This window comes from Grammomys surdaster, unplaced genomic scaffold (genome assembly GCF_004785775.1).
Source record: "Grammomys surdaster isolate TR1022 unplaced genomic scaffold, NIH_TR_1.0 126158, whole genome shotgun sequence".
Taxonomy (NCBI): domain Eukaryota; kingdom Metazoa; phylum Chordata; class Mammalia; order Rodentia; family Muridae; genus Grammomys; species Grammomys surdaster.
The window spans coordinates 9,202,045-9,217,255 of NW_021620966.1; the positions used below are offsets into that span (position 1 = coordinate 9,202,045).

Sequence of the window (15,211 nt, forward strand, 5' to 3'; positions counted from 1 at the left end):
GTCCATTTAAGGAAGTTTAAATTAAGATAATTAGATATATATGTACAATACCTAAATATTGATGCTCGTGCATAGAATGGCAAAACTCATGTCAATAAGAACTAAGTACTAAATACTCACCTTGGATAGGTGCCAAAAAAGGGAAGCTCTGACTAAGTTAGTTTATTGAGAAGAGCTGAAGAATAACAGACATCTTTAAAGAGGAGAAATTGATGAAGAGGGCAAAGGGCTTCGAGAAATATCACCCTGAAGCCAGGAGTGGGTGAGAACAGATGCAGAAGCAATGGAAAAGACCACAGGGTCTAGGGACAGACAGCTCGGGGTAAATGACGACGCATAAATTCAACAGGGACTAACTAGCTCTTTATGGGAAACATCGGCCAATCCTAAAATATGAATTAAAAGTAAAAGAAACTGAGCTGAGATCATAAAAGACATCAACACAACAAAGGGAAGGGAAAACCGCAGAACCAAGAATACTGGAAACATTCTAGAAACACTGAGTGCCATCACTGGTGACCTTATGGCCTGCGGGACAGTGCCCCTGAGAGGTGTGAAGAGTGGGGTTACAACTTCAGGAAAATCACCAAAAACATTTCACTGGGTGATACCCGAAGCCCTTTCCAAAAGCACCTATTACAGGAAAGCTGACCAAACCCACTTAGGAGCCCAGCAGCCACTGCTACCGCTGCATGTTCTGAAAGGCAGCTCCCGCAAAGTGGGAGTAATGGAATCCCCAAACTGAAAAGAACAATTTCTTGAAATCTTGAAACTGAATATGCACATTCTTTAGATTAACAATGCACTTTATTTTACAACATCTCATGCTCATATATTGCAAAACAAAAAAAGTGTCTGTTTAAGGACCATTTTTCTTGAGTTGATTAAGTTTTCACTTACAAAACTTAATATAGGGGTAGGAAAGTTGGCTCAATAGGTAAAACAGTTTCCATACAAGCATGACAGCCTGAATCCAATCCTAGAGCCCAGAGAAGGGAGGAATGAGAAACCTAACCTTAGAGTTCTCCTCTGACCTCCACATGCAAATCTATGGCACACGCGTGTGCACACACACAATAATAATAACTTTTAATTTCATTTTTAAATGAATGAAACTGCTAACACAGTTGATTATATAGGATTATTCAGTACTATCAATACTATAATGCACGTTTAAAGTCAGAATCTATTTAATCTGTAGAGCATTATTCAAGGACACCCACTGAGGACCTAACACAGCAGAAAGGACTCTGATGGCTCTCTCCCTGCTTCCAGATGTTCCACCAAAAGCTCCCTTCCACACAGATACCAGAAGTATCTCCATCAAACCATATCTTTCTATAGGCATGGTTAAGAACTTTCTGGGGAAAAAACTTCAATAGCCCAGGAAGAAAACTAACTGACAAATGGAATTGCATGAAATTTAAAAGCTTCTGCATTGAAAACAGAAACAATAGGACCTACAGAAAAGGGGAGAATGTTTATCAGTTATACCTCTGACAAGAGCTTCATATCCATAAATTTAAAAAGAAAAAACAGAAAACCCTGAATTATCCCATCAGAAAAATGAACAACACAGACATTTCTCAAAAAGAAATACAAATGACAAAACACACATGACACGTGACATCCTTAATCATCTAGCAGAAGTCAATCAAACTACAGAGAGAGTCCATCTCACCTCTGTGAGAATGTCTATCATTGAGAAAACAAAAACCAACAAACGTTGGTGAGGCCAGAGGGCACACTCTTCTATGTTGATGGTGGGTGAGCTGGCTCGTTAGATGTCAATCTGACACCGACTTCAGATGATGATCTAAGTGGGAGGGCTCAGATCACTAAATGGTGGTACCCATGGGCTGGTGGTCCTGGATTCTATAAGCAAACAGGCTGAGCAAGCCATGAGGAGCAAGCTAGTAAGAAGCACCCCTCCAAGGCCTCTGCATCAGCTCCTGCCTCCAGGTTCTCTCCCTACTTGAGGTCCTACACTGAAATTCCTCTGTGAGAGAATATGATAAGAAAGTTCGACCTGAAACAAACCCTCCCCTCCCCAGGTTGCTTCTGGCCATGGTGTTCATCACAGCAACAGAAAGCAAACTAGGACAATGGGAACACAAATTAGTGCAGTCACCAGAAATTAGTGCAGTCACCATGGATACTGGCGGAACTGCCACATGACACAGCTACGCCACTCCTAGGACAGGATGTCGCGGCTGCACTGAGATGCTTGCACACTCATGTTTACTACAAAATCACTCACAGCAGTAAAGACACGGAACCAGGCATGGCACCCACCAACCAGTGAGTAGATAAAGAAAACGTAGTATATATACACAATGTAGTTTTATTTAGACAAAGAATAAGCCGTTTTCAGGAACATGGATGGAACTGGAGAGTATGTTAAGCAAATTAAGCTAGATTCATGAAGACGAAGGTCACCTTTTGCCTCATATGCAGAATCTAAATTTTAATATGTACATATGTGACACGGATATAGAAAAGGAAATTATTTAGAAGGAAGGAAAGAATTGCTGGGAAGGAGGAGGAAAGGACAGGAGAAGGTAAAGCAGGGAAAGGATACACCATGTTTTCTACTCACACACATACAATACACATACACACAACAGACATAACACACACACAACACATATAACAACACACACACAATATATATACACACACAACACATACACCATAAGAGCAGAGGGACTACTTGAAAGATGGAAGGGATGAGGGAAGAGGGAGGGAAGAAGAGGGAGGGAGGAGGAGGGAGGAGAGAGGAGGGGGTACAAAGAAGGATGTTCAGGGTATGAATATGAGCAAAGCACAACAACAGATATTCAAAATGTCACAACAAGACCCATTATTTTATACACTAAAAAGTTAATCATTTATCTGGACATGGTGGCACATGCCATTAGTCCAAGCACTCAGAGGCAGAGACAAATGAGTTCCAGGCTAGCCTCGTCTACATAAAGAGTTCCAGGCCAGCCAGGGATACATAGCTATGATTATTTCACAAAAGAAAAGTAAGTATTTTATTCTCAAAAGGGGGGCAATATTTAAAATGTAAACAAATAAAATAATAGTAAAAAAAGAATAGAAGAATTATTATAATATAAAATTTTAATTTTCCAAGCAAATCACCATCCCCGCTGGTCTCTCTTGCTTTAAAGTCCCCTGGCTCCTTCTCTACTCCTCTTTCCTAGTTTGGCTTCAGCGTAACCTCCCATCTGCTCTTTGGTCATGCAGGTCTTCGCTGTCCTGGGAATACTCATAGCTAGTAATAGCCATAATATCTGACAGCTACCAAGCACTGTTGGCAAGCACTTGCACAATACTTCATATGACTTTTCTCAGCCAAACACCATAACCGTTCTAATTACGACAGACATCGTGACATCAACTTCAACACTCTGTAAATCACCAGTCATTTTCAAAGCCACAGTCATATTTCTGTATCTCAAATATTCCTGTAATATTGTGTAAGCTTCACACAAACAAGAAAATTTGATTTGCTCCTGACCGTTATAATTACATTATTTCCCTGAGGCTCAAAGAACTTAAATAAGTTGCCAAATACCTCCATAAAAGGAAGTATCAGAAACAGAATTTGAAGCCAGGTCAACTTACTTTCAGAACCTGAGAACTCAACCACAGCACTAAAGCATCTCTGTTCTGATTTTTCCCACTATATAAAACAGCCATTTGCCAACCTCTGGCCTTCATGAGGATTGACTGCAGATTCCTATTCATCCTGCAAAACCCAAATGACTAAGACATTAACCTTTCTTCACAGCTTCCTTGCCTCACTGGAAAGAAAAAGAAAGAGATTGTTTAAATATATACCATTTACATCTCTATCTTTGTAACTGCTGTAACAGTACATACACAACATAAAGCCATCAAAATACTATGTCTTTTGGATTTACACTGCCCTGGGTTCCAACTATGATTCTGTTATCTGTTCGTAGGACAATCTTGGGCAAAAATGTTAAATCTCTGCCCCTCGAGGCATTTATACACAAAAGAGAGGTAATCATTCTTACTGTGCCCATCCATTTAAACATCCACACATGTTTTTATCCAGCCAACATGTACCTGTGGAGTGCCTACTCTCTAACAGAATCCAGCCGTGTTATGATGGCAAAAATGGTAGCATCTCTGTTCCCTCGGTGCTTAGAGCCTACCGGACAATGAAATCCATGGTACTGAGAGGTGCTACAGCAAAGACCAAAGTGGGATACAGAACAGCTTACAGGGGGAAACATCGGGCCCCAACAAGGACATGGGGGTCAGGTAAGGACAGGGAGATGACTAGCAGTTCAGTGAAAATGTCATTAAAAATATAACATAGCAAATATTCAAGACAGTTACCACAAGCAATTTCAACTTAATAAAACACTTCCACCCCACCCACGTCCTCATCACATGTCCCCTGTTCCTTAAGCACTTGAGAACTTCTCCGTCAGGAAGCAAATCGGTTTCTACAGTAAGGGGTCGGGGGTGGGGGTCACCCAAAGTGCAACCCTGTGCTTCTGCTCTGGTCAGTGGAGACAAGGTTAACCCAACAGGCCAAGATAATGAAAATAAAATCTTACTATCGCTTAGCACTCTGTCACAGCTGCAAGGATTCCTTAACATTTATTCCTGTTTTCTGTGTTAAAGCAGTTAATGACAGAACAAGGAAATCATTTTTACATTTTTCTGGGGGCTGAGCTGCAGCAAAAAGTGAGCGAGCAATTGCAGCTTTCAAAAGAGATGCTAATTGTAGCTTTTAAAATATTAGACTCCCTCTAAACACCTATCTCCCCCCCACCCCACCCCCCCGCCCAATCCTCCAAGAGTTTCTGGGTCTTTCTTAAAGGTACAAGAAGGATATTACCACAGACTGAATTTTTCTTACCTAGGAAGTTCAGAGTGGGTTATATGTGTGATGAGAGGCGATGTCCCTATCATGTGTGTGCGCGTGTGTGTGTGTCTGTGTGTGTGTGTGTGTGTGTGTGTAGTCCTTGGGTACTGTCCTCACCTTCCATCGTGTTTTGGGATGTGGCCTTTTTGTCACATGTCACTGGGATGTATAGGCCTTCTAGCTTTTGGAAATTCTCCTGTCTCTGCCTCCCATCTCACCTCAGGAGCACTGAGATTAGAGATGTGCGTCAGTATTCAGCTTTTACAATGGTTCCAAGGACCTGTGTTTACATGGGCAAATGTTTTACTTCCCTTAAAAATGCTTCTGTTGACCCGATGTCTGAATTAATCTGGACTCCCAAGATGTCTCAAACACTGGACCACCAAAAAGGCAGCACGCACCAGCTGATATGAGGTCCCCAACACATACAGCAGAGGACTGCTGGGTCTGGGTTCAATCAGAGAAGATGCAGCTAACCCTAAAGAGAGTGGAGGCCCCAGGGAGTTTAGAGGTCTGTTTGGGGTGGGGGGAGTGGGGAGTGGGGACCACCTCGTGGAGACAGGGGGATGGAGAGGAGGTATGGAATGTGAAACAGTCAGAGAGTGGAGGGGGGATAAAATCTGGAGTGTAAATAAATAAATAAAAATTAAAAAAAATAAACGCTTCTATTGAGTTTCTGTACTGCTTGTTCTGGGGTCCTGCATTGCCTTATCTTCAGCAGCAAAAGGCTAGTCTCACAGAGCAGTTTCATGGGCCATGAAGGGGGACTGTTCCCAAACCTGTACTCATTTCCACGGAAGTGGGAACCTCCATGTTCATTTCAACTTCCAACCAGCTGGTCAGCAGGGGGAGAACTTAAGCCTCCACATCATCACGGGAGGTCACAGAAGGCTCCAGAGACAAAGATAAAGAATGGGAAGTCTGCACAAGAGATCTGCTTTCCTCTCAGGGTACAAGGGAGGAAAGGGTAGCCATACCGCCAATTCTAGTCATAAATGCCGTTCTCTGCAGTACAACAACAAAAGAAGAAGTTAGGGGAGTTGGCAACTCGACTCCCACATTTTATAATTAATCGCTGAAAAATTACTGGAAAATTACCCTACTCTGGCCGAAAAGAGGGACGTGGAGGAGGAGGAAAGAGGAAGAGTGAAAAGAAGCAACAGAGAGTGGAAAGAGGCCAGAGTTCACTGTGTAAACATCATGGGGGGGGGGGGATTTCTATTGTGCAAAGAATTCCCTCCCCTGCAGGGGGAGCTCTAATTAGCAGAGGAGAATGAGGATTCCACTTATCCCTCCTAAACACCTTCTTGACAATTTCCTGATGCTCCTAGCATCAAACTTTCAATGAGGATGGCACGAGCCTTTGGCAGTGTAATCCATGAGCTGTTTGTACCATTATTTATATAACACTTTTCCAGGAAATAAAAAGATCTATAGTCAGTTCTAAAAAAAAGAGGCTAATCCTCAAAACAGTTTATGAAAATACTGGATGAACTCAATTCACTCTGTAACGAGCTGGCTGCAGCAGCACAGTTGAGAAAGTTTAATTCACGCCCCTTTCCCATCTAGCGCCCACCCATGAACCCCCCTACCTCTGCTCCACCCCACCCAGTCCCATGGATTTCCACACTCATGATACAAATCTCCTCAGTGTGTATAAAGGGATTAGAATCTGATCAGAACCAGGTCAAAGAATGGGCAGATAGCTAATTGGAACCCTGGCCTCTATCAGAATCTAGAGATGTCCTCTTCTGGCCTCTGCAGGCACTACATACATGCACATGGCACACAGATACATACATATAGGCAAAACACCTGTCCAAATCAAATAAACATAAAGGCTAAAATTGTAAATAATGGTGAAATTTTTCATAGAAATAAAACCATACATAAAAAAATTATATATGCTAGAGGTTCTGTTAGGGAGAGGATTGCATCTGGATTATAGAAAAGGCAGTTTTGAAAAGAAGCTTATAGTACAAATTAGTCCAGAGATCCTACACATGAAAACACAAACACATGCTGATGCATATATACACACTCACATACATACACACACACATACACACAAACGCATCACTTATACACACACAAACACACATAGATACAAACACACAGTGCACACATATACACACACAAACATATACACATATACACACAAACACATACACACAAGAAAACACACATACTACATTCTTATTTTGGGGAACATACTCATATGGGCTATAAGGAAACTGGGTCTCAACATGGTCTAATCATGGGGCTGTGTTTTGCTAAGTGGGGCACAAGCACAAACTGCACTTCTCTTCCTCTCCTCAATGCCCCTGTAGAACACTGTAGAACGCTGTCTTGTCCTGATGACTGGCTGAGCAAATGGCTAAAGAGCAGTGTGGGCGAATGTAGACACAGCCCTCCCAGGGAGCCAAGCTGGCTCCTGCAAGAGAGCAACCAACCTGCCCACATCATGCCTTCTTGACACATTGCATACAGTTCTCCTATTTGGCCTTTTCCCTCTCAAATGAAACCGATTTCTGTGCCTCTTGACACAATCAAAATACTAAACTTGTAGTGGATACTTGACCAATAGATGTTTACTCCAATAGGGCTAGTAAAAAGGGAGCCTGGCGACTAGATAAGGATCTCTTTGACACAAATTGTTTGTAGTTCTTGCTTGTCTCTAGAAGAGAGGTGGTGAATTTCAAATGTCTTCCTAAAGACTCTACCTGCTCATACCCTGGAAGTCTAGGGACCTTTTCACCTCTCTCTAACCTTCTCTTATTAACACCTTCATTTGCCATGTCATGAATAGTGGGTCAGCTCCCTGCAGAAAGCCTGATGCTCAGCTGTGGGAAGATGCTCTTGTAGGGCTTCCCACATCTGTTTACCCCAATCCTGATGGTGATTTGAGGAGTAGGGAAGCCATCATTCTCAATATCATCCTAAGTAAAGCAAAGGCTATGGACTGTGCCTTGCCTGGTACCATGTATTAAGAATTCTTTGAGAATTTAACTGAAGAGTAACCAAAGCCAACGGTGTCCGTGATCGATGGAATGAAAATCAGCTTCCTTTTAAGGAACCCTCCCCACCCTGGCACTTCAGCAGAAGGGAGGGGGAGAGGAAAAACGGAAGGAAGAAAACCCAGTTGAAACTCGGCATTTACTTGAAGAGGAGCCAGCAGAATGTAGCACATGGACAGTTGCACAGCACAGAGGGAAGGTGTCGATCAGAAGGTTTCCTTGGCACTATTAAATTTCTTTGGTGGCAGCCTCGGCTGGGAAGGCAAGGTACAGAAGTTGCATTCAGGGTTCTGAGGACCAAGAGGTGGTGTCTGTGAACTTACAGGTATAGAACGGCTCAGGAATCTCACTGAGGAGGAAGAGAGGGTCCCCGGGAAGGAAGGTCTAAGGACGGTGGTATGCTCCTCGGGCTTAGCGCTCAGGGGGACTGGAGAGCTGTTCAGGTTGCCCCCAAGACCGCTGCTGCTGCTGCTGCTGTTGCTGCTTCTGGTGTACTGGTTGTTGTTGAGCTCAGGGTAGTTTCTGCCAGGCGTCTGAGTGCTGCCATTCAAGAAGCTGGTGAACGGGCTGGCTATGAAAGCGGCCTTGGTGGGTGATGTGGTCTTTTTGTTCTCAGGTTCTTCTGTCCCAGCGTTCAAGTTGCCTAGAGAACTGGCTAGCCGAGAATTTATGGAGAAACTGGGGGATAAAACACAGGTAGGAACGGGGAAAAGAGGCAACAATGTATACTCCTATATGTAAATACCAAATCACAGCAACGCAAGGGAGATGGTTCTGATCCACACGGGTGACAAAACGGCTTCATCACTCTTGGGGACGTTAACATTTGTGGCTTTATTTATACATGTTAAACTCCTAGGTCAAAAGTAGTTAACGAAGACCCAAGAGACTGGCTTCAACACTGACTGGTCTTAAATAGAACATTTGAGAACTGTATCTGCCAGAAGCAAAGAGACTACAAGCTGACTTAAGTCCAAGATTTAGCCCCAGACATATTCTAGCATTTGCTGATATCAAGCATCTCTGCCAGCTGAGTTGGTTGCCACTGTGCACTCTGGGTGAGGAACGGGACTGTTGATCGTTAGTATGCCTAACTGCATCTGCATCACAAAGCAAAATGGAAAGTCACTAGGAGATGATGACTGTTAACATCTAACCAACCCCTCTACAGCCTGCCAGGGAGATAGGACAAGAAGTCTCCGATCCTCCTCTCATAGATCTGTAGCCAGATTCCTGGCCCACAGTAGCCCTTTCTCACCTCAGGCTAGCACCCTGGAAGAGGTAGAAGAATTACCTTCTTATATTTGCTCCTGAAGACATAGAACCTCTGCTTATTCTTTTGGCTGTCACTGAAGGGGACAAACACACTTTGGGGGTCTTCACAGTCGACATGGTTGGTTGTGGTGAAGAACTTAATCTTTGTGGGGAGAAAAAGGGAAAGAGTGTCACACTAACGTTGTGCTACCTAAAATATTCAGCAATGAACGATGATACGGTAAATTACAAACACTCAATGCCATAAAGGGCATGAAAAAACGAGAAAGTCCCATTCAGATGCCCTCCTTCCCTTCCAGCTTGCAATTGCCCTATATAACGGCCACCATTGGTTTTTTATGTGCCTGTTTCTTTCACTATGATTCGCTCTGATAAAATCTAAAACATCTGATACTTCACTCTTCAAACCTTTTAACCTCTCTTCCATCTTTACAAAGTCTAGCTAAAAAGCCTTGGCTTAGTTTATTTAAAAAAAAAAAAGTCTCTAAAATCTGGGACTTGGTTCTCTGAGTGGGTCCTACTAGCTACAAGATTAAACCCACGTAGTCGAGGGCATGATGACCTCAAGCATCTCGATACATTTTGCTTGGTTCTCAGTTGTCTGTACACCTCAGGTGAGGAGCAGGACCACTTATCATCTGCATGTGCACCTGTATCCATTGGTTTTGTCCATGAAACAACAGGAAAGTTAACTAAACATGCTAGTCTAGCTGTGGGTTCCCTGACTAGACTGCGCTGGCCCCTTTGTGTAGTTTGTTTTTCCTGTTTCTCCTGCAGGGCATCCTCTCCTTGCTCCGCTCCTCCGCCCCCCATCTCACACTTCTCACCTTAATGGACCATTTGGTTGTTTCCTCCCACAAGGAGGCTCTCCTGAATCTCCCAGCAGGATCAGAAGCTGTTTCAACGGGCACCCTCCCAATATATCACCGCTCCTATACTGTACTTCATCATCTCATTTTTTTTTTTGCCTGTTTCCATAACTCAATATATACTCTTTGAGAGCAAAGGCTCGCCTCTCATTTCCACTCTGAAGGGCTTGGCAGGTGCTCCATCATCCGGTTCCCAGTGGACACACAGGAGAGAGTCAGGACTCAGTCACAGCTTTAATACCCAATACCGTTTGTCCTAGGAAAACCCTATGCTGAAGCTGGACCGTGCTTTCTGTCTGCTTCAGAAAGTTGTTTACTCCACCCTTTTCTCCATCATCCATCTCCCTCAGCACTGCCTATGCCATATCTTCCCCTAAAGCAAAAGTGGCAAGGTTACACAGGGAAGTGACTCAGGCATTAGAGAATCCTGAGCCAGTAAGAGCTACCCATTAAACACCACCATGGTTAGAACTTTCTCCTCCAGGAGAAAATGCCGCTTCCTTGTCCTAACTTATCAGCAACACCAGCCAATTATGTTTAGTGTTCTCGGCAGGTGCCACAATGGATCTGGGTGATACCAGTGTCCGGGTACCACTTCAGGAGGATCAAAGAACTTTTTTTCAAGAGAAGAACACTAATATTTCCTCTTCTCATGAGTAATAGAAAGAGGAAATAGAAATAATTTAAAAAACTACACAGAGATGAACAAACAAAAAAAATAGAGTAAAAGGCGCTAACAAGTGAAAAGAGATCAGAATCAGTCTCTAGGTTAAAAAGAAAGTTGCACCGCCCTTTGGAGTTTACTAGAAAACAGAAAGTGCTGGAAGCTCAAAAGACCTAGAGGTCATAACCACTGAACATAGCCTAAGGGAAGGACAGGAAATGTCCTTTCAACAGTAAGCACTAAAAATGTCATTTATTTCAGATTTGGAGAGAAGGCTTAGTGATTAAGAGCACTGGCTGCTCCTGGTTTTATTCCAACTACCAAAATTAATAAATGAAGAAGAGAAAGCTGGTAGTTATATTTATTTTTATGGAGTCTGATTCTTGGAAAACGTGTCTTAAAGATCACATATATTGACTGTGGCTAACTGTGGACAGTACCTGAAAGTCTGGGCCATTGCCCTTTGGTGTCCTTTCATATCATCTGACCTGCGAAAACAGAAGACAAGAGCTCAGGTATCACCAGGTCCCCACAGTAAAACAAGGACCACATATGGCATTTGTATCAGGGACATAAAGATGTTAAACGATGGAAAGATAAAAACTGTGTGGATGGATATGGGCATTCACCCACTTTACAGAATGAATCCCAACACCAGCAGGCAGTGTTAGTGCTTCACCATCAATGTTCCTTTATCATCTTGTTTTTACACAAAAAGATGGCTCAGTGGAAGGGTTTGCTGGTAATGCCATGACGGTAAAGTCTACCCCATATTTGGAATTTCACAGAATTCAAAAGAAAGTTCACATCTAAACATGGCTTCTGAGATCTGTGCAGGAAGGATTGGTCCCTTTGCATATGCATTTGCTAAACTTTACTTTCTTCCAATGCAAAGGCTCTCAACCTTCCTAATGCCCATTAATACCTTCCTTTATGTTGTGGTAACTCTTTCCCCGATCATAAAACTATTTTTGTTGCCACTCCATTACCATGATTTTGTTACTGTTGTGAATCATAATGTAAATATATCATATGCAGGATATCTGATATGGGACCCCAGTAAAAGGGTCATTCGACACCCAAGGGGTCGGGGTGAGAACCACTGTCCTGATATAACCAACTTTTCCACCCTAATAAGATTCATTTTCTTTTCAACCCTGTGTGAACAATCACAGGGTTTCAACTACCTTATAATCAGATATCCACTATCAGCACTGATTTTGTTGGTTAATTTCAAACTTCAATTCAAGATGGCTTACAATTTCTCCAACACATAGAGGAATCACTTATCCAACCTTCAGAAATCGAAGGTGAAGTCAGGTAGTCAGGAATACACCAAAACTTGTTCCAACCTTCCTTTTCTCCACACTATGGTTTCCATACAATACCCTGGCATACCTGTGAGGACCGGACAGAGTGCCAGAAACTCTCTTGTGAAACTCCAAATAGAATTTAGAAGAGAGAACCAGAAAGAACTGCTCAGCAGCTCAAGGCCGAATTCCAGAAACAGGGGTGTAACAACTGTTTTCATAAGCATTTAAAGCATAGCTACTTCCAACAGTGAGCATGGTATGTGGTGAGACACATAACAGCTTGGGGTGGGGGCAAAAGAGCCATGTATCAGAAACACAGGTAAACTCGGGATTTGTAGAATGATATTGTGAAGTGAAGAAGGAACATGTTACCCACAAACAGAAGTCCTCTATGAACTGAAAGGTTTAAAGATGAGGCTACCTAAATGCACAGGATGGCGAGGAGCGGGGCTGCCTCTGGCTTTTTAAGGCACGTAGTTTGTCTCCCTGTGTTAAGTTGTTTTTAATTTCCATATCTTCGTCTTCGAAATTATTCTGAAAAACAGGCACGTCCCATAGAAAGGTCATTACAAAGAGTTTAGCTCTACTGATATCTTAATAGAGCATAGGTAACCTAACAGTTATAGATAAGAGCAAATGCTCTTACTTACCAAACAGGAAGTGATCTTCCTGTTGATTGAATCATTCAAATGCATTATAAACTCAGCAGTAAGCACACACTCAGCATTTAAATATATTGGTCAAATTCCAAGTCAAAGAAGTGTGAAGCTGGAATAGGTCTATGCCAATGGGTCAGAACCAAAGAGACTGTCATGTGGACACATTAGGCTTTGGCAAACAGACTGGCTCAATCCTGACTATAACACATCCCAGATGTTTCTAAGAGCCACTACTGCAAATTCCATAACCTACTTATGAGCATTCTTGGTAAGATAACTGGAGACATCTACCCAGTCACGCTCTGCATTAGTTAACCCTCCAGGAAGCACGCAAGCCCCCTAGGGAGTTAAAGAGCCAACAGCACTCCATCGGGAAAGTATGGTTCCTTCTGAAATTCCATCCTTTGGGAAGTAGAAGTGGCCCGCTAGTGTTGCCCCATGAAAGCTCAAGAGAAAGGGCTTCTCATGTCAACGCAGAAGGAGAAGGTCCTGTGGGAAGATGGAAGAGGCAGCTCTCTATCTAAAACAACCATGAGGTGCAGAAAGAAAGGTCTTTGGTTCATTTTTTTCTTCATTATTTTAAAAAATAAATTTTTGGTATTTAGAAATATAATAGTGAAACTAACAATATAGTCTTCTTAGAGGTCTGGGGAAAATAGGATATTTTTTCTCACACTATTTTCATATTTTAAGCTGTTACAAAATGCCAGGAAATAAAGTAATTTTTCAAGTTATATAGCTAAATAAAATTAACGGATATTTAAAATAATATGTGGGAGTCTTTCTTCTTCATCACTACGTTGCAAATTTTAAAGAGCCATATTTTTACTGTTGTTGTTTCTTGGTTTTGCTTTTTGTTTTTGTTTTTGTTTTTTTTTTTTTGAGACATGGTCTCACTAGCTCAGGCTAGCCTTGGGTTCATGATGCTCCTGCCTTCTCCTCCTGTTCTGGGATTATAGACCTGATTCTCCATCAGGTTAAAGTTGGGTTTTGCTAATTTTTTTTTTACTTATGACAGATTTCATAAACATATAATAATCCTATAATATACTGTCACACACCTAAAGATCTGCATTTAATATATTGTTTTTACTTTCTTAAAGTCTCACTCTCAGACACTGAGAGACCAACCATGCAGCATACACTAACTGGTACGAGGCCCTCGACACATATACAGCAGAGAACTGTCTGGTCTGGCCTCAGCAAGAGAAGATGCACCTAACACTCAGAGACTTGAGACCCCAGGGAGTAGGGAGGCCTGGAGGGGTGGGGTGAGGTGGAGTTGGGGAGTGGTGACATCTTCTTGGAGATGGGGAGCAGGGAGGAAGAATGGGATGAGGAACTGTCGGAGAGTGGGACCAGGTGGGGGATAATGACTGGACTGTAAAAAAAAAAAAAAAGGTTAAAGATAATTTTAAAATAAATCTTTTTTTTTTTAAGGAAGGAAACAATATATATATAGTCCCAGCTCATACTCCCTGGAGAAGAAAAGAGTGTCTTTTCTTAAAGAGAAAAGGAGGAAGAATGGTGTTGCAGTCAGAAAATCTGGATGGGTGGAACCATCTAAGCCCTTTGACATTGGATATTGAGCTACAGGATTTGGAATATACCCTGCTGGGCTTTGATCACACTTTGGTCCAGTATTTCCTCACTATGCCCCATTCCTCCCCTTCAGAACAGTGATGCATGTTCTGTGCCATAGTATGTTATAAGTATATCTGTTTGTTTGTTTGTTTGTTTTTATTTTACTAGGGCTTACAGGTAAGAGAGTGTCTTGAGTTTCTGGAAAGACTTTGGCCTTTTAAACAGTGCAGGGACTGAAAGACTATGGGGACTTTTAAAATTGCACTAAATGCATTTTGTATTATGATATGTCTGCTAGCATGTGGGAACCAGAGAGTGGAATCTGGCGATTTGAATGGGGATGGCCCCCATAGATTCATATGTTTGAGTCCTTAGTCCCCAGCGAGTAGAACTGTTTTTGGAAAGATTAAGAGGTATGGCCTTATTGGAGTAGGTTTACCACTGCGGGTGGGTTTTGATATTTCAAAAGGCAATGTTTCCCAGTCAGTGCTTGTGGTTCTCTCTCTCTCTCTCTCTCTCTCTCTCTCTCTCTCTCTCTCTCTCTCTCTCTCTCTCTCTCTCCCTCCCTCCCTCCCTCCCTCCCTCCCTCCTTCCCTCCTTCTTCTCCTCCTCCTCCTTCTTCCTCTCTCTCTCTCTCTCTCTCTCTCTCTCTCTCTCTCTCTCTCTGCATCATGGCTGTTGTCTTAAGTATGTAAGCTCTCAGGCATGCTCCAGAGCCATGCCTGCCTGCCTGAGGCCATGTTCCTAACCAAAATGGTCATGGAGTCACCCTCCAGAACTGTGAGCATCAACAAATTCTTCCTTCTACAAGCTGCCTTTGGTCATGGTGCTTTGTCACAGCAACAGAAAATTAACTGAGACAGACAGAGAGAGAGAGAGAGAGAGAGAGAGAGAGAGAGAGAGAGAGAGAGAGAGAGA

General features: G+C 42.6%; 1 protein-coding gene across 2 annotated transcripts in view; it reads right to left on the reverse strand.

Annotated features, from left to right (window-relative positions):
* The window catches only part of Cdc14a (cell division cycle 14A), a 153,220-nt gene that overhangs the window by 12,677 nt on the left and 125,332 nt on the right, over window positions 1-15,211 (reverse strand). The window contains exons 12-15 of one of the 2 annotated variants that reach the window (XM_028757387.1): window positions 12,472-12,584; window positions 11,178-11,225; window positions 9,224-9,346; window positions 8,253-8,607 (exon numbers count right to left, since the gene is read on the reverse strand). In XM_028757387.1, the coding sequence (XP_028613220.1) occupies window positions 8,253-8,607; window positions 9,224-9,346; window positions 11,178-11,225; window positions 12,472-12,584 (639 nt within the window). Of the gene's footprint in view, window positions 1-8,054; window positions 8,608-9,223; window positions 9,347-11,177; window positions 11,226-12,471; window positions 12,585-15,211 lie in introns of those variants that run through there. The other variant, XM_028757386.1, reaches the window with a different exon arrangement.